This window comes from Clytia hemisphaerica, unplaced genomic scaffold (genome assembly GCF_902728285.1).
Source record: "Clytia hemisphaerica strain Z4C2 unplaced genomic scaffold, Clytia hemisphaerica genome assembly, whole genome shotgun sequence".
Classification (NCBI taxonomy): Eukaryota; Metazoa; Cnidaria; class Hydrozoa; order Leptothecata; family Clytiidae; genus Clytia; species Clytia hemisphaerica.
In genome coordinates this window covers 232417-252920 of record NW_027103722.1, presented here as the reverse complement: position 1 = coordinate 252920, position 20504 = coordinate 232417, and the positions used below count along the sequence as shown (strand labels likewise).

Below are 20504 nucleotides of genomic sequence, written 5' to 3'. Positions count from 1 at the left end.
ACTTAACAATCCGGATAGGAGATCGATGGAAGATTCAGCCATTAAAAAGTCTTGAGTATCGATCCTTCGTTGATCCATTATCGAGCTTGTATTTCAATCGAGTATATCGATTCGCCATCGATTCGCCATCAATCGTTAATCGATTTGTTATCGATCGTAAATTGAGATCGATAAAAGATTGATGATAGATTGATAAATAATCGATAACTAATCATAAGCTTAAAAAAATCTTGAGTATCGATCCTCTATCGGTCTCCCATCTGAATCGTTAAGTAATCCATCGATCACATATCGATCCGTCATCGAGCGCCGGGGTCTGGGTTAAACAGCTGCGAAGCCGAAGGAGTGTTGGGAAGCAATCCAGTAGAATCTAGAAGAGACCACGTTTTTATTGCAGATTTCTATAAAAACTTCTCTCAAGGATTACTTGTCAATGTACATCAGTGCGTCATAAACAGCGATATTTCGATTGCACGGAAGCGCTGCAAAACACCAGCTTTTTTGGAGTTTTGTCTCGTTTACCCAAACGCTTCAATCTCGCGTAGGCTTAGGGGTCAAGACTAGAACCCCCAATACGAGACATTTGCCTGACAGAAAAAAAATCATCATCATCAATTTTGATAATTGTTAGAATCGTTTACTCACTGGAAATACGCAACTTTCTGAAGTTTCGTTTTTTTTCGGGTGTGCTTCATTTTAAAAATAACGAAGATGAAAAGTTACCATCAATCCCGCGAGTAAAAGAAAGTATTCCGACTAGTCTACGAAAAGTGCACTCGCCACTCGCGCGGCAAATAGAATATCTCGCAAATTAATATATGCATAAAACTGACGAGATCCTTTCTTTTTTATGCTTAGGTGATGTCACCATCGATCCTGACTTGACAATGGAGAACCAAATTTGGCAATGCATAATTATTACAAGCGGCCGAGAAAGTTTGTGTGACGCAAAATTGCGCGATAAACGAAGCCCTAGAAAAACGCCCACTGAAAATTGAAACTAGGAATTTATTGAACATTTCCCTAATGAAGTATCAAACTTTGTTTTTTGTAATCATTATAAATTCATAATTTTTAAATACTATTTTTTGAAAGTCAAAGGACAATGAAAGCGAATTTAAGCTGATTTGGTGGATATTGGGCGGATGGGGGTTTTGCACGTTCCGATATCGGAAATTAAACGAGAGTAAAAGATGGGGGCGTCTAAGTATGTAATATTAATTCATTACTTTTTTTTCGCGAATGAAAAATGAATTTTTGATTTTTGAATTTATTATAGAATATAATATATTATATTTGATTGTCAATGCCAAAAGATATTTCTTTACTTTACGAATAATCTGCTGTGTTGCTTTGCCACTTACTACCCCCGGATTGTTTTAGTAGGCACTTTATTTGGTCACGTAAATAAAAACACGTGTACCGTAACTTGGTCTAATGTCGACATCCGTCTTCTAATTTCGACACCCTTCTTTAGAGATAGGAACAATAGAAACTGAGGAAGGTTGGAATTGCTGATTGACTTTGATTAGCGCGATGAGAGGAAAAATCAGTTAGGAGCACTTGGCGAGTTCCTGTATGCGGCTTCAATCAAAAAATCATAACATCACTCATTAAAAAATGGGGTTCGTGTCTTTTCGCACTTTTTTTAGCCCAGACGATGTAGCAAACATAGTAAAGCACACTGTGCTTTTAATTGGCTGAAATCTTTTTTTGCGTCGGAAAAACTTTTTCAAACTTTCAGCAATGATTGACCAAGCTGTTACAATGAAAATTATCCAGAGCATTATTTTCTTATCTTCTTCATTTTCAATGAAGCACTCGAAGTTTACTGAAGGTAAGCACATAAGATATTCTTATAATTTTGATATTCATTGAAACACGCTTCATTGTGCGCTGTGGTGGAGTACATGACGTAACTCGCGCGGCAACTAACTCGCCTTCTGTTGGAAGATCATATTGGGCGTTTTGGCGTTACCACCCTCGGAGCAGCGGGCGCCTTTGTCTTTCCGCAACTCTTTCCATCATTTTAGATGGCCTTAACAATAGATCCAAAAGGGCGCCATAATCTTGGAAGATAATTTGTTTTGGTCTCCGGCTTTGGAAAGTAGCAATGTTTTTGGTTGTTTTCGATGGAAAATTTTTTTTCTCAAAAATTGTAGTCAAGAACTAGCAACTCCTTTTTGTTCAATCTGGAGAGAGTGTTTTGATAACGGGGAAACACCACATCTCTTCAAAGACAGTCATATCATTCCTATTTACAAAGGGACCAAGGTGAAGCCCAAAATTATCGGCCAGTGTCACTAACCTCGCACATAATGAAAACCTTTGAAAAGATTGTGCGAAAAAACATTGTTAATTATCTAGAAGAGAATAACATTTTTAATGACTCCCAACATGGCTTTCGACAAGGTAGATCTTGTTTGAGTCAACTCCTTGAACATTATGATACAATACTATCATACCTTGAGAGAGGTATTAATGTCGACACAATTTATTTGGACTTCAGTAAGGCATTCGACAAAGTTGATCATGCAATTTTGTTACACAAATTGTCACAGCTCGGGATCAAAGGAAAGCTATTGCGATGGATTGAATCGTTTTTGAAAGGCAGAAAACAATCTGTTGTTGTAAATGGTTTCAAATCCGAAAGTGCCCCTGTCATATCAGGAGTACCTCAAGGAACAGTACTTGGGCCAATTTTGTTTCTTCTGATGATTTCTGATATTGATGATAATATCAGGTATTCAATCCTTGCAAGCTTTGCTGACGATACTAGAATGCTTATAGAAATCCAAGGAATAATTGACACGTTCAAGTTGCAACATGATCTCAACATAGTTTATGATTGGACTGAGAACAATAACATGAAAAAAATAGTTGTAAATTCGAACGAAACATTTGAAATACGGTAAAGATACTGAATCAAAAAGTTTATCAACCTACTTCACTAACAACAAAACTGTAATTGAAAACAAAAACTCTGTCAAAGATCTTGGAGTGTGGATGAGTAGTGACTGCTCATTCACTGATCACATCAATAAAATGATAGCAAAAGCTAAGGACATTTCTAGTTGGATTTTGAGAACATTCAACAACAGAAGCAGTGATGTTATGATAACGTTATGGAAATCTTTAGTTCTCCCTCACCTCGACTACTGTTCTCAGCTTTGGTCACCAAACAGCATCCACCAAATAGAACAGATTGAATCAGTACAAAAGAACTTCTTCAATAAAATCAAAGGCCTTAGTGCTTTCGATTATTGGGAACAATTGAAAATGTTGAAAATGTATTCTCTACAAAGGAGGAGAGAGAGATACAGAATTATTTATATTTGGTCGATACTAGAGGGTATAGTACCAAATTTCAGCCACACTGAAGGAGATGGCACTGTAAAAGGTGGTGTCTTGTCTTCAACTACAAGCCGTCATGGTCGAAAATGTGAACTATGAACAATCGAACGAAGTAGCTTTCGCAAATTTATTTGTGAGAGCTTAGCTGTACAGGGTCCAAAACTCTTCAACAGTATTCCCTCTGACATACGAAATATCACTGGCTGTTCAAAAGATTCCTTCAAGAAACGACTCGATAAATATCTGTGCTCTATACCCGACGAACCTCACACTACGTCGCGACAAACAAGATTGGCTGAATCAAATGCTCTTTTCGATCAGATTATACGTGTTGGGCTCAACGAGCTGGACAGATGAATATCATCAAATCAAACTGAAGTATACTGAAGAAGTAAGTAAAATGGTAAGAACTTAAGTTTACAAGTGTCATTTAGTTTTTGCTGGCTTATCGAATAGCAGGATCCTGGATGGTTTCCCTAACTGAAAATCTTTAGTCTATCAGTGATTTCGACCTTCTTATTATTCCTATCTATAAAGAAGGATGTCGAAATTAGAAGACGGATGTCGACATTAGACAAACTTACGGTATATGTTGAACCCGACTGTAGACTGAACAAAATTGCAATTACATAAATTATTGTGGAAGTGAACGCTTTAGACCAATGTTTGGGAAATCAAAAAGACAACTTTTGTGAGAATGTTGAGTTTTGTTCGTATGGCTGTTTGTGACGCACTGTACATGTACACATGTGTTGTGTCAACTTGTCAGCATTGTATTGTTGTAAAGGAAAAGAACCGGAACGTTCCGGTGCTTCCGGTGCAAGATTTTTCCGAATCGAGCTGCACCGGAACGTTCCGGTGCTTCTGGTGCATGATTTCACATGCAAATACACTGGGTTTTTGGAACTCTGTGCATTTGCAGAGGGTGGAAAATTAGAAAATTTAAGATTTTGCAATGGTTTTACAATCAATTAACATCATTCTTTTTGTTTAGAATCAATATTAAGAAGATGAATCAAATTCAATAAGATATACCAGGTAATCCTTCTTTATTGTCTTTATATTTTGATTTGAAAAAGAAGAATTGTTCCTTCTTATGCTGGCGTAAGGCTGTGGCGAAGGAGTTTATCCAAATGCGGAACATGCGAAACTTAGAATACGGGCATTGTGAGATAACGGTGTTTAATAATCTCGATCCTGCCACTCCATACTTATTTTTAATTCTCCAGCGGTCAAGTTTGGATGAATTACTTCTTCTCTCGCCGTTTCTTCTTTTTCTTTTTCATTTCAGTTTTCATTTTTATGGGAACACAATTGCGATCATCATATCCAGGTGAGTGAGACGTGTATTTTCCACGTCGTAATATCATAATGACACACATCCATTGGCGAGGGCGAGAATATGCTGGAAACCCTCTGGAGAATACCCTCGTGTCAGAGATCCGGTGGAGCCCCTCGCCCCACTGGAAAACTTAGCCAAAAAATCGTCTGTCCGGTGGAAAAAATAACCTGAAATTTTAAACCACTTTAAAAGAACCGAATGACTTTACCCTCAGTGTGGTGGAAAGATTGCACTGCAAAACCATTCTCTCTGTAAACTTAGAGCTGGAATATATATTTTCTATCCCAATCGGGACACTACGATTAGATAAAAATTTTCATCCACACTGAAGGAAAAAGCTCCACCGGGACGGCACTGAGACAGTGGTGTATGTGCGTGAGAGAATGAAAACAACGCCCAGAAAGAAAATAAAGACCAACGAAGTTACAGTCTATATTCTATTAATTTGATTGTAATGATCAATGGCCTCATTTTTATTTTTGGCCACTTTTTTTAATTTTGTATGTATTTCGTAACGTATATTATTTTATAAATTGTTAATTTTAAAATAAAAAAGGTGCGTTCTTATTTTCTTCTTCACGACTCTCGAGCAACACGCTCTCCCTGAACAGCTCATAATATGGTAACAATCGGTAACATTGGTGGCGACACTCTAAATAAAGAATGAAAATTAAAGTTATGACTGTGGAAGATCCGTGGTACGGTAGATTTTGTTAGGCTTGAAACTAGACAATGTGACCGTCGCTCAAGTCTGTGGATAAACTGCCAAAGTTACGGTAACAAGTAACGCAGGGAAGCACAAAAATTGATCTAGATTTCAACATAGATCTAGATGAGATAATTGTTTCATACATACAACAATGTAACTTACGCTGTCTAAGGCTCTCAGGCACTTCTTGAGTTTAGTGAAATCCGTCCGTAATGATTGTGATATTGACGAATCGTCTCGGCTTCGGTTGATCCATTTTTCCTGAATAAAAAGAAAGTAAAAACATTATTTGAACTTGAACTTATTATTTACTTTAAAGGTATACTAATTTAAATATAAGATCATATAAAGATCAGATGCGTACTTCTTTGTTCTTTATTTATCGACGATGTTCCCATGTGTGATGCACGTGATCATTTTTTATAATTGAGCAAAGTCCGCCATATCGTATTATTCCCGACTAGCTCTATCACTGGATAGCCCTGTATCTGACGATCATACCTTTTATTGCGCAGTGATCAAATAAAGAGTTCGGTTGGTACTGGCTAATCACATTTTTTTTCGTGACCCTGTCTAAACTGCTTTTTAGAGCGTGCGAAAATCCCTTGCACCGGAAGCACCGGAAGAGCACCGGAATTTTCCGGTGTGAAAAATGACGTTTTTTTAGCTGCACCGGAAAACACCGGAGATTTCCGGAGCGCCGGGAGGGTCCTAAAGCTCCCAACCCTACCGGTGCCCTACAAGGATCCCTACGGGATCCCAAGTTAGGTCTCAGGGTACGGGGATGCCCCTAAGACAGGCTTCGGCATATTAGGCGTGCGATCGCACGCGCACGCCTCCGCACACGCCTAAAAGCCTTTTAGGCGTGCAATTTATCACACGCCATAAATCATGAAAACCTAGCAAGGCGTGCGACCAATCGCACGTGCAAAAACTTATTCTAGAAATATTTTTTCTGCTTGTTGAAAGAAGATCAAATATCATTTTCTACTTTAATCATAAGAACCAAATAGATGAAAGATAAACTTTCCTTTACTCTTTCAAACTGCTATATGTATACAAAATTTCTTATAAAAAAGTTACTCTAATGGATACACATCTTCTCTCTCCTCTTTCTCTCATACTATGCTTTGGTCTTCAATAAACAAGCCTTTCTCAAAAATAACTTTTGCTGCACGATTTTTCGTCTCTCTAAAACCTTTTTAAAAAAATCACTTTTGCTGTATGATTTTTCCTCTCTCAAATCTTTTTCCTTCCCTCTCGCATGCTATGTTTATGAGGTCGTTGGTTTATGACAATAAACTAGCTCTTCTTAAAAGTTACTTTTGCTGCATGATTCTTCTTCTCATTTGTTTTCCTAAAGTAAAGTATTCTCCTTCTTGATTATTCAGTGCTCTTTTGGTTTCTGTTTTTGTTTTTCAAATATGAAGATTGAATATACACTTTCTTCTTTCCTGTTGTCTAGTTTTTATGTAGATAAAAGAAAGATCATTCTTAGGAATTGTTCAAAAGTTTGTGCCTCATCATTGTTAATGATGTTTATAAAATAAAAGAAAAAAACGATCGCACGCGATCGCACGTCTAAAGAAAATGAGGCGTGCCATGATTCGCACGCCTAAATTACTAAAAATTACTATGTAGGCGTGCGATGATCACACGCCTTCTTTTTTCTTATGCCGAAGCCTGCTAAGAAGGCCTTCATCGGCCTTATATTGTGACTCTCACGAGCTCCAACCCTAACCCTAACTGATAATAACCGAACCCCCGTCTAGGTCCGCAGATTGAAAAATTTCACTTGCATCCTGGTGGATGATATCGTCTGCCAACCCAGTCAGTCAGGAGTATAATATAAGTCTTAGACTAAACTGCCTCAGAAATTGGAAATCCTGTGTGTCGTCCGCCCCCTTGCCCCCTTTTACAGACAAATTCTGGAATGGCCCATGTGAACAAAGTTAAGAAAGAAATGAAAAACCAAGCTTTCCTGCCTGGTTTAGAGTTGTTTAGAGCTTCCACCCAAGAACTGTTAAAAATTATACCAAGGATATGGATGCAGTCAAAATTCTTTGCTGAGAGGCGCCTGATCAGTATCAGTACAATCGGCTCTTGCAGTAATGAATAAGGAGTCCATACTGTTGATATAATGTCACATCGTCAGCTTATAATGTTCGCATATCAAATACAGAGAAAAAGTTAGATCGGTGCCATCTCATTATAATACATACTACATATTGATCAATAATACAAGTCTAATTATACCGACTGAATAGGCTTCAAAACCGTATCCATCAAACTGGATTATTACGGGGGTAACTTGTTTACAATTTTTGCGAAATTTCATTGGCTGTGACGCAGTCACATTCGAAAATCGTGCGGACGGACATGGAACAGCATGTAAACAATGAATGAAAGTGAAAGTGTACATGATTTTCAGAACGTTTCACCAAGGAGGTGGAGGGAGAGGACGTTTGACGTCCTTGGTTTCACACACACGAAAAAAAAAACAGTATAAATTTGAAATCCTTTACAACTTTTCCAAATTGGAATAGAAAGACTTCAGTAGTACACAGCTTACATACTGAGAGACCTTTTTCAAAAACTTTGATATAATATTTTTGAAATTAAAAATGGAAGAAAACAAAGAACGAATGTTTGTTTTACCGGTAGATTCGTCAAAACATAGCGAGAGAGCCTTCGATTGGTATCTTAAACACATACATAGACCTGGTGATCGTATTGGAATAGTGCACATTCACGAGCCTCCTGTTTTAAATCATGAAGCATTTGGTGTTTTGGGTAAATTTTATGAAAAAGATGAATTTCAAAAAGCGCTCCAGAAGAGTATGAATGATTCAAAATCACTTGTGCAAAAATACGAGCAGAAAGCTACGAGTGCTGGAATCGAAAGCGAAACCATCGTAAAGTTAAATCAACATGGTGCAGGGCATACTATTTGTGATGTTGCTGCAACAAAAAATGCAGATGGTATTGTCATGGGGTCAAGAGGATTGAACTTATTTCGTAGAACATTACTTGGAAGTGTAAGTTCTTACGTTTTGAATCATGCTAATACAACAGTGACAATTACACCACCTGAAAATGCCCATCAACACCACCTTTTGGCTATTCCTAAAGATGATACAGAGATTTCTACAATTTTGTAAAAAAATATATATAATTACATAGTTTATTATTTTGAGAAAAAGCAAGTGGCATCACTGTAAATTTGGATCAATATATTGTAAGATAGATGTACGATAAATGGTGAAAAAGAATGCAGCTATCACATTTTGATTTTCTCATTTTTTTAATGACGATTCAAATCCGAACGTACTCCTTTTGTTCTCTTTTTTATGATTCTTATAGCACCAACTAGCCTAGTTAGCACCAACCAAATCAATCATACTCTTTTTATATATTTTTTGCACTCACGAAATTGTATCAAAAAAATTAAAAAGTGGTGCAAGTGGAGTACGAGATTTGAAATCATTATTTCAAGAGCATCGCCTTGTATTTCATTTTTATTATAGACCAAATTTAATGGAAAACTTTTGGATTTTAGCAATTGAATGCTTCCTATGCATGTTATATGAGCGTGATTAATTACGTGCGTCCCGTGCCCTCGTGGGTCGTGCCTTCGTGCCTCGTGCGTCCCGTGCCCTCGTGCCTTCGTGCCCTCGTGGGTCCCGAAAAAAATGACGTGGGTAGTTCGTGGGTCCCAAAAAAATGACGTGGGTAGTTCGTGGGTCCCGAAAAAAATTACGTGGGTAGTTCGTGGGTCCAAAAAAATCTCGTGGGTAGTTCGTGGGTCCGAAAGAAAATCTCGTTGGTACAGTTCGTGGGTCCGAAAAACATATACTTGGCATCCCCAGAATTATTATAGAAAATTTGGTTAAGTTGAGGTGCAAAAAGTCGATGGTTCGATGTCACGAAGGGGGAGGCTTTGTATAAATTTGTCGAAAACTTTTTACAAAATCTTGTAAACACAAACGATTAGGCTCTCGATTAGGCTCGCTATGGTCAGAGCCCTTAAATTTATCTGTTATGTCAACAGATGCGGAAAAATTTATTTTCGGGTTATTTAACCGATCTATTCAGGTTTTTATTATAAGTGATGGATATAGTGTTAATTATAAGAACTTTCTGAAATAGGCAGGGGTTTTTTAATATTTTAATTGAAGTTTGGCATTAGAAATCCTCTCATATCTCAAGCATCACACTGAAATACAACTTGAAATTTTGCACAAAGACAGTCTGATAGTGCCATGTTTCCCTAGTATAATTTTTCTTAATATTCAATGTCAATTAATTTTGGAAATTTGTATTCGAAAATGGTGTTTTCATTTTGGCGAGATCGTATGTTGTCTCAAAGTATAGCTTTAAGGAGAACAATATCCGATTAAACTCTCAAATTTATCCCAACAAATTCTCCAAAAAAGATTCCGCACAATTACAAGGACACACGTGACTACTGAACCCACGAAATCATTTTCCGGACCCACAAAATCAAATCTTCAGGACCCACGTAATTTTTTTTAGGACCCACGTAATTTGTTTCAGGACCCACGTAATTTGTTTCAGGACCCACGTAATTTTTTTCAGGACCAACGTAACTTTTTTGAGGACCCACGTAACTTTTTTGAGGACCCACGAACTACCTACGAGGGCACGAAGGCACGAGGGCACGGGACGCACGAGGCACGAAGGTACGACCCACGAGGGCACGAGGGCACGGGACGCACGTAATTAATCACACTCATGTTATATTATTACTTTTGGTGAAAAGAAAATTCTGCGGATCCTACCGAAAATGAAGTTCCCGCCAAAATTTATTTTTTTCCAAATTCAATTCCCGCCCACGAGGGTACTATGGTTGGACGTTGGGGGGGGGGGCAGTTGGAGAGTTATTGTATAATGACTGGGTATATGCGGGCTTCTGGGGCTTCTGCTCATCCTCTAGCGAAAAAAGTTTCTTATAGAATATAGGAAGTATCTATAGAGGTCTGCGATTCAGACTAAAACCAACCGATTTCTAAACGACGGCAAATGCCGCCAAAAAATGGCTTTCATTTCAAAGTCAGATCTTTACAGTGCAGCCCTATTGAGAAATGAGAAGGTACCTTTACAGTGCATTTTAACAAATGTTTATGGCCTGATTTCATATCTTAGTCTACTGAAGCCACCTGAAAATGAGTCTGAGATGACAACACAATGTGCAAACCAAATCAAAATGTGTGTGTAGTCAAAAAACTATAAAGATACATTAGATTCTTATTGTCAGACCTTTAATTCAGCAGTCCCCAAACACATAAACACACCCTTACAGTGTACCCAGCTAAAAGAAGATCCTTGTAGTAGTGTGCTATATCAAAAGTAGCTTTGCCCCCGGGAAAAATCACCAAGATACTCGAGGGGTACTGTACTAGGGTTGTAGGCTTGGTGCCGCCCCAGTTGGTACATGGGCAAAAATGGGTACGGGATGTGCCGCTGGTCAGGTACCTTTTTCACCTCGATGAGTCCCAGGTAAAGTCGCAGCCCTTCTAGGGCGTGCCTACCTTTTGGGGGGGGGATTTGGAAACGAGTGTGGAAAAATATTGAAAATTTTGGAATTTCAGTCCCATTCAGGGTCACTTTAAAAAAAACGGAGTCCCAGCCACGTAGGGTACATTTTTCGAACTACAGCGGCACTTCCCGTCGTCGGTCGGCAAGGATAGTACCCCCCTCAGGCCCAAAATTGGTTGTAAAGGGAAGATTTCCAGGGCGATCTAATGGTTCTTTTATGTAAATTTAGTGCTTGGTTGGATTTAGAAAACATGTATGAGTATAGTATTCCATCCGTCGTATTTAAAACCGGGGCACTCGGTATGTGCGGGCCAAAAATTGGCTTTTAAAATTGCACCCTTACAGTGCAGTAAAGATTTGTGGGAATCATCCCCTTAGAGGTCCATTTTCCTCTCCAAATTTCAACCTTTTTCGTGCAAAAAATTATCAAAATTCTAGCATTTTTGGGCAAAATATTTAGATTTTTCAAGAATTTTCTGAAATTGAAAATATGAAATGAAAGTTTTTCCGACCCTTACAGTGCATTTTATAAACATTTTATGGAAACGGATGGGGTGGGGGTACTTAGGCAAATGGAGGGTACGTTATGTGCTGCCCTTAAGGGTACCTTTTTGGGTCGAAAAATAGGAAATTTTCAACTTTTCACCCCCGGAAAGATCGAAATTTGGTCAAGTTTGTCCCGCTAAGGGTCGCAAAATTCCCAAAATTTTCGTTTATTTTCTTCTTTTTAGTCCCGGTAAGGGTCCAAAGGTCGAAAGTCGGGCGGCACCCCCCCCCCGTCAGATCGCAACCATTGAGTTTCAAGCCGAAGGCTAGAGGTCAATCTCTAACCTTTCTCAGGCAAGAAAAATTGAAGCCTTAAAATATGCGCCGTATTTTTGATGACGGATTGAATCTAGCAATTCCTTTGTTTTCGAGTGATATATTTTTCAAAATGAAGCGGTAAATTTTAGTTTCAATCTGTCATTTGTGTAAAAAACAGGCGGGTCGCTCAAGGCCGCGCAACTTTGGTAGGATTTGTTGGCTTCTAATCCTACCAAGGAGATTGACCTCTAGCCTTCGGCTTGAAACTCAATGATCGCAACCCTAGTACCCCCGGGAAAAAAGAAAAAAGGTATCTTTGCTCTTAGGGCCTGCTGCCCGTCGGTCATTTTGCCCCCCCCCCTGGATCTAAAATCAAAACATATAAATTTTGATCGAAATTAGATAGTAGTAGTGGTTTTGTGCTCATTAAAAAAAAAGATAAAAGGGGGGGGTTTCATGGTTGGCGGAGGAGCGGAATCGGCCCTTTTTTCGGACGGAGTGGCGGAATTTGGCGAAAATTTAGACGGAATTACGGAAATTGGGTTCTCTGACGGAGACGGAAAATTAGACAATTTTAGTGCGGAAAAACGGAATTTAGCAAAAAAATTTGCGGAATTTCGGAATTGGTAAAAGATTTTCAAAATTTGCGGAATTTTCGACAAAAATAATGAATTTCAAAGGAATTTTCGGTGACGGAATTTTGGTTCAATTTAAGACGGTGTGACGGAAATTGGAGAAAAAATTGGCGGAATTACGGAATCGTGTACCCCCTGAAACCCCCCCCATAAAAAGGAGTAAATTATCAAATACAAAGCCAACAAAATTCAAAAGATGAGGGTGAAAAACGATTTTCTGTTTTGAGAGAACGTTTTGAAAAATGTATGAAGGCCCCTATGAAGTGAAGATACAATTTATGCTTTGGGGAACCGATTTCTCAATACTTCTGATTATTCCTTTGTAAACCTGCTTAGGTAAGCCACTTTCGCAAAATCTAGACGACCGTTGTATTATATTTATATTGTCGACTATAACTGTATGTGTATGCAATAATACTGTAGGAATAAAGTAAAGACTGTAAAGTAAAACCAAAAGCATGCAGCAAAAAGTATTTTGTTTTGTTTATGGTTTTCGGTTTTCCGTAAGATTTCCCGATAAAATCATCAGTTTCCAAATATGCGGGTCGTTCGACAAATCACAGACTTCAAACGACCCGCAAATTTCGATGCATCGTAAGCAAAGCCGAATCGAATATTCTGGTCATTAAAATTAAAATTTGATTGTGGTGGATTTCGAATTCGTATCTTTGCGGGGGATTTCTTTAAAAACAGGGCGGAGTATCTGCCTTGCTCATCACAAACTCGCTGGAAGGCATTCATTTTCGTGTCGAAGGGCTGAAACAAGCTCAAAAAGTCTTATGATTTTGGAAGTATAAATAGATCTGGTTTATTCGAATTGAAGCCAAACTTACCAAAGGAATTGTCGTCGAAATTTGGAATAATTTTTGTTATTTTTTATTTGAATATTAGAAATTAAATCATCGCCAAAAAATAAAAATGCAAGCAATCAAATGTGTCGTTGTTGGCGATGGGTAAGTTGAGTATTTTGAATCTGATTCCGTTTTCATAACCTTAACCTGTACTTCATTATAGCTAGATTGACTTTTGAAAGTTTTATGTACTATAGTTTTAATTCACATTTGAATTTCCAAGTACGACATGATTTCAATTGATGCACAGTTATCTAAAATGCTGGCATCATTTTTTGAAGCCTGTTGTGTGTTATCCTAGTCTCGGCTAGTCTTGGGAAGCCATGTCATGTGAGGAGAATTTTTTTGGAAGTCAGTCCTAGAGTTGTTAACAAGACCTTTGATTCTTTTAACATGTTGCAGAGGACGATCAAATAGCTTGATAATTTGGCCACCTCACATCCTTAAGCAGTCGGGTGTTTAAGATAAAAACTGCAATTATTGCTCTTTTCGGAAATTATTGCCGAAAACGGCAATTTTTTTAACGATGAAATGCTGAATCAGCAGAAAAATAAAAAAGTAAATAAATGAAAATTGCCGTTTTCGGCAATTATTGCCGTTTTTGCAAATTAAAGTTGATTTTATTATTGAACACGTGGTATTTGACACCCTCGCGATAAGTAGGCCCACTGTGCCTTGTTTAGTTTTGTTTTCAACTGGTTTTTGTTGGAAATGCAGATAGCAAAATCGAGTCATATGTAAACAAATTTACAACGGGGGTTTTGTTATCTCTTTCTGGCTGTGTTTCGGCATCGATGCAGGATCTTTTAACTTATTATTTTAGAACTTTTCATGTTATTGAGCAACGAAAAATTGAAAAAATCACTTTTAAAAATCCGAAAAACCTTTTTCTCGATGCAATTTTACTATTTTCAAACACCTCTGACATCTTTGCCCTTAAAAGGACAACACATTTTGCTGATTCAGCATTTCATCGTTAAAAAAATTGCCGTTTTCGGCAATAATTTCCGAAAAGAGCAATAATTGCAGTTTTTATCTTAAACACCCGACTGTTAAGGGATGAGAAAGATATCTCTAAAGAAGGGGGTGACAGATCTAGGAGAGTTTTCAAGTTTTCAAGACCAACTAACTTTACTATAGATAGATATAAAGGTGTCATCAATCGAACGAGTTGAGCGCCGAATCAATTGAACGCAATTTAACACAATAGAATAATTGCAATTTGATTGTCGAATTGTATTCGAATTGCAATCAAATATTACCCAGGATTTGCTGTTCTATTGCTTCAATTCGATTATGTTCGATTCGATTATGTTCGACTGATTCAATATTATTAGATTTTATCCTTTTATCCACTTTTGTATCCAGGACAGTGTCAATCGAACAACTTCGAACAAGGCTAGTCTTGGGAAGCCATGTCATGTGAGGAGAATTTTTTTGGAAGTCAGTCCTTGAGTTGTTAACAAGACCTTTGATTCTTTTAACATGTTGCAGAGGACGATCAAATAGCTTGATAATTTGGCCACCTCACATCCTTAAGGGATGAGAAAGATATCTCTAAAGAAGGGGGTGACAGATCTAGGAGAGTTTTCAAGTTTTCAAGACCAACTAACTTTACTATAGATAGATATAAAGGTGTCATCAATCGAACGAGTTGAGCGCCGAATCAATTGAACGCAATTTAACACAATAGAATAATTGCAATTTGATTGTCGAATTGTATTCGAATTGCAATCAAATATTACCCAGGATTTGCTGTTCTATTGCTTCAATTCGATTATGTTCGATTCGATTATGTTCGACTGATTCAATATTATTAGATTTTATCCTTTTATCCACTTTTGTATCCAGACAGTGTCAATCGAACAACTTCGAACAAAAATCGCAATCGAACCAATCGAACGTAATCAAACGCGATTGAATAATTGCGATTCGATTGTCGAACGTAATCGAATCTTAATCGAACGGCCGATTCCTGGGTAATATTCGATTGTGTTTGATTGCGTTTGAGTAATGTTCGATTGATAGTTGACTATGTTTGATTGGTTCGATTGATTGTCAATTACATTGGATTAATGTTCGATTACGATTATGTTTGATGACTTTGATTGCGATTAAATCAAATTGGATCACTCTGTTAGAGCTTTTTAGCGTGGACGGCCGAGTGCTTAAGTACCATACCAAAGCGCATAAAATCTAATACAATTGAATCAATCGAACGTAATCGAATACAATCGAACGTAATCGAAGCAATCAAACAGTAAATCGTGGGTAATATTCAATTGCGATTCGATTGCGTTTGACAATCGAATTGCAATTATTCGATTGCGTTCGATTGATTCGGCGTTCGATTCGTTCGATTGACACCGTCTGGTTGTATGGTACCGTAACTTGATCTAATGTTGACACCCCTCGTCTAAACTCGACACACTTTTCTAGAGCTGGAAATAATTGAAAGGCCGAAACTATTTTTCTTTGCTTAGTGGTAAGAGAGGAAAAATTCTTTTTCAATCACCGATTCCAACTTTCATATTATTCCTATCTCTAAAGAAGGGTGTTGAAATTAGAAGACGGATGTCGAGCTTAGACCAACTTACGGTACTTAAGCGCTCGGCGGCCCAAGCTAGAAAGCTCTAACAGGGTAATCCAATTTGATTTAATTGCAATCAAACTCATCGAACATAATCGTAATCGAACAAAATCAAAGATTAATCAAATGTAATTGACAATCAATCGAACCAATTGAACATAGTCAACTATCAATCGAACTAATCTAACCTTACTCGAACGCAATCGAACACAACCGAATATTACCCAGGAATCGGCCGTTTGATTAAGATTCGATTACGTTCGACAATTGAATCGCAATTATTCAATTGCGTTCGATTAGTTTCAATTGCGATTTTTGTTCGAAGTTGTTCGATTGACACCGTCTGTTGATATGAGATGAAGTCCTTGATATTTTCTATGTTATTTTCTTGTGGAACCACAGTGAATATCTCTAAAATCTGTAAATTTCTAAATAGTAGCTCTATAACTACAATGTATCCTTAACTTGAACAAGTTTTCTTTTTCTTTTTTTTTGTATTTCCGCACGTGTTCGAGTTTTTGAAACTCCACTGTAGCTGAAATTTTCCAAAATCCTCGAAGGCCATTATAGCCATGGCATTTAAAGCAATTAGATTGACGATTGTAGAGATTGAATAGAAAAGTATATGACATAAGTGTATACAGTCAGGGAAATCCCTCAATCGCGGTAGTAATTTTTTGCTGCAAATGCGTTATAAACATCACTTTTACATTTTTCATATACTGCTATTGCAGTATATTCATTTTGTATATCAGACTCTTTCAATAAAAAAAGCTTTCTTGTACAATTTTTTACAGTCAATGTTTGTTTATCTTTGTTGACCAGCACTATATCTGGTACCGTGAGTGGTCCTAAATCCGACAGCCCTGCCTAAATCCGACAGCCCTGCCTAAATCCGACAGCCCTGCCTAAATCCGATGGGGTCTTTCAAAGATACAAACTAAAATTAAACTCACACTTTTTTATCACATTAATTGACATCTTGACATTATAACCATCTTGCTAGATGTTTTGTTTTGAGAGTCCTTGCAATAGTTTATTATTCAACTCGGAGAAGGAATGTTTGTAAACATAGAATTTTTTTCATAACAGTTATTTGGGGTGTCGGAATTAGGCAGGGCTGTCAGATTTAGGACCACTCACGGTACAATATAGGACACTAGTGTATTCTGTAAAGTCATTGAGCAGGATATTTTCATTTAATAACCTATAACTATTTATTAGTGATGATCAAATAGAATTAGTTGTTGAGCTACCACTGTTGAAATTTCTTTTTGAAAAAATTGCAGAAAATTCTTGACGAAACAAATTTTATTTATTGTTCTATGGCAAGACCTTCAGAAAAATATAGGTCGGTCAGTAGTTATAATAAGAATAAATCTCTTAAAATCTAGGGTCGGAAAATCAAGATCTAACCGGATCTAAAACATTTTTGAAGCAGTAAGCCTATTTTTCAAATTCATCAAGTTCTTGGATGAAATTATACACTTTTCAAATTGTTCAGTTAAAAACATCTGCTAAAAACTTATAAATATGATTTTCTTTCATTTTAGTGCCGTTGGAAAAACGTGCTTGTTGATCAGTTACACAACGAATGCCTTTCCTGGTGAATATATTCCTACTGTGTAAGTAACTTCCTTGTCAAATAAACCAAACCATTCTAATAAGGCTGGACATTGTCTGTTGGTGGCCAAAAAGGGCAACTTGTTTAGTAATTTCCACTAAGAAGGCTTACAAGTATGTGCTGCCCTTAAGGATGCCTTATTTTGAGTCCTTGTAATCATAAAGGTTGAAAAATAAGAAAATGTTAACTTTTTGCTCATTGTGTATGATCATAATTTGGTCAGACTAGTCTGTATTAGCCCATATTTTCCTTTTTTCCATCCTTTTCAGTCACAAAAAGGGTCAGAGGGTTGAAAGTTGAGCAGTACAACCGTCAGCTAGCAACCCTTGTACCAACCACCTCCCCCTGGAGCAGATTCTTTATAGCTTTCTATCAATTCTCTCATTATCTCATTTAAAATACTTCTTACAGATTTGATAATTACTCAGCCAATGTTATGGTAGATGGTAAACCAATCAATCTTGGATTGTGGGATACAGCAGGTTGGTTTTTAATCTTTTACAAAAATGATTTAAATGTCTAACAGTTTTAGGACAACTAAACGATTAATACAATGTGTCAATTTTGGGATCTTAGATCTTACAGAGCTTTATTGTGACTCTGTTTTTATATGTGATCATAACATAATCTGTGATAATTAGTCACAACTTCAAAATTTCATATTTGAAAAGCCTACTGAAAATCTTCTTTACATTTTCTGATTAGCAATCAGGTAGTTCGAAACCTTCGCTTTTCTCAACCAATCAGAATGTCTTATTCATTATTTTTTCAAGAAGTCTAAAAATAATATGAAACCTGTTTTTACTGGAGAGAATTTATGTAGAATGATTTCATGAATTACATACTAAGGTATAAATTTAATTTCTAGGTCAAGAAGATTACGACAGATTGAGACCCCTTTCATACCCACAAACAGTAAGTGCCTTTTGAAGTCAATTTTACTACTTTATACTAAGGGAACTAATTAAGAATAGAGAATGAAAAATTGAATCATGAAATATTTTGCTAGCACTCATTTTGGCATGCATTATTTTTTTTAATTTGGCAAGCAACAGGGTGAATTTTCTCTCTAAAGACGTGTTTAAAACGGAAATGAAGGGCTATTTTGGAAAACTCACCAAATCTACCAAGATTAATTCTAGCCAAAATTAGTTCCCTTAAGGTATGTTGTTTCTTGTGTCGCGTATTTAGTTTTTACAGCTTTTCCAGAAGACCCAAATTCATTTAGGTTCATTATTTCCAACATGAACAAACTCACTGAGTTCTGTGGTTGCTTTAGCTTTAAAAGCTAAAACCATTGAACTTTTACATAGTTATAATGTATGTTGATTCAGCATATTGAAATAAATAGAATCTTTTGTAATGAATAAAGAAAAATGTGAAGCAAGATTTTCTTCTTCTTTTTATTTACAAATTTGAAAGGACTCTTTTATTAAAATTTTGCTGACATCAGTTTCAGACGAGTCGGGTGTATATATAACACCGTATAATTCCTTTAATTTGCTTCCTTAGGATGTATTCTTGATCTGCTTCTCACTGACCAGTCCTGCATCTTTTGAAAACGTCCGTGCAAAATGGTTTCCAGAAGTTAATCATCACTGTCCTAACGCACCAGTCGTTCTTGTTGGTACAAAGCTTGATTTACGAGAGGATAAAGAAACAATTGAAAAATTAAAGGAAAAGAAATTAGTGCCTATTACTGCTACTACCGCTTTACAAATGTCAAAAGAAATCGGAGCTGTCAAATACCTAGAGTGCTCTGCTCTCACACAAAAAGGACTTAAACAAGTTTTCGATGAAGCTATTCGTGCTGTACTTTGTCCTAAGAAACCAACTAAAGCAAAGAAAGGATGTACGCTGTTATAGAATCGGTTTCAAAGAAGCACAACATACCCTTCGCACTGTTATTATATGTTGACCCCAAAGTAAATTAATATACATCGCAATCGACTCCGAAAGCTGGCCATAGTTTTGCTGGGTTTAACTGGACCAATCTACACTAAGCCAACAAAGTGATTTACACCTGACGTGATTTTATCGGTATACAAATTTAATGAAGATACACATTTTTTATACTGATGTACGTAAAAAAACTGAAACTTTATGGTTTTCAGTATTTGATATTGTTGTGACAAGGACTGTCTCAAAAAAGAGTGATAAAATTATTGGAAATTGAAACAAAAGATTCAAAGACAAATTTTCCTTTTTCATCTTCAAGTGTACATTTTGCAATTTTCTTCATATTTTGTTACATTTTTGTCCATGTTTTTTTTTGCCTTTTATTTTTTTTGGGGGGCGCGAATCTATCTTTCAATACATCTAAATTTTGACGATTTCTTGGAATTTTGTTGTCTTAGTTTTTAAAATCTAGCTCTCACGACATAAATTTTGATACTTCTCTTCAAAGTAATAATCAGTAACAACTTGAAGTTGTCTGTAAAATTTTTATTTATCAAGGAAAAAAGTCTTGAAATTCTAAGGCTTTTTTTTGATAGATACCATATATATAGTAATAAAATAATAAATTGTATTCTAGAAAATTTTTTTGCTCTCTGTGTAATTCTAGTCTAACACGTGATTTTTTATAGAAAAAATGTGTTTTTATTTGTTCCAGAATAATTGCCCAATTTTGATTTGGAATTTCACCTGGTGAATTTCTATATTGTTTAGCGATACTGAATGATCTATAAAATGAGATGCCTTGGAGTTTTTACAAGATACTTCACTAATTGGTCATCTAAAGTGATAGAGATGACGCGTTCTTTAGAAAAAGTAATAAGATTCTTTTATTACATCTTAACGACCAACCAAATCAAATAAGAGCTTGTAAAAACTCCAGCTTGTCCCTATAAAATACACCTTCTAAAAGCAATTTTAGTCTGGAAATTACAAATTACATTACGCATTGTTGTAACCTCATTTCCGTAGCACAATTCTTTTGAAATTGTAGCAAACTTGTTTCGAAATCAAATTGACATTTCTTATTGTCGAGGAATATCAAATTTCCATATTGGTTAATATGATGGACAACATAAC

General features: G+C 36.6%; 2 protein-coding genes and 1 long non-coding RNA gene across 3 annotated transcripts; 2 read left to right on the top strand and 1 right to left on the bottom strand.

Moving 5' to 3' along the window:
* Positions 1-5119: 5119 nt before the first annotated feature.
* LOC136804571 (uncharacterized) lies at positions 5120-5874 on the bottom strand. The gene is made up of 2 exons (XR_010846279.1): positions 5568-5874; positions 5120-5348 (listed from the first exon to the last, which is right to left on the bottom strand). It is a non-coding gene; the product is annotated as an uncharacterized lncRNA (long non-coding RNA).
* A 1953-nt stretch (positions 5875-7827) lies between these two features.
* LOC136804625 (universal stress protein YxiE-like) lies at positions 7828-8690 on the top strand. The gene has a single exon (XM_067061229.1). It carries the CDS (start codon positions 8030-8032, stop codon positions 8564-8566), a length of 537 nt encoding a protein of 178 aa, XP_066917330.1. The 5' UTR covers positions 7828-8029; the 3' UTR covers positions 8567-8690.
* A 4385-nt stretch (positions 8691-13075) lies between these two features.
* LOC136804570 (ras-related C3 botulinum toxin substrate 1) lies at positions 13076-20108 on the top strand. The gene is made up of 5 exons (XM_067061169.1): positions 13076-13356; positions 17398-17469; positions 17880-17950; positions 18337-18383; positions 18981-20108. Exons 1-5 carry the CDS (start codon positions 13322-13324, stop codon positions 19332-19334), a joined length of 579 nt encoding a protein of 192 aa, XP_066917270.1. The 5' UTR covers positions 13076-13321; the 3' UTR covers positions 19335-20108.
* Positions 20109-20504: the final 396 nt, after the last annotated feature.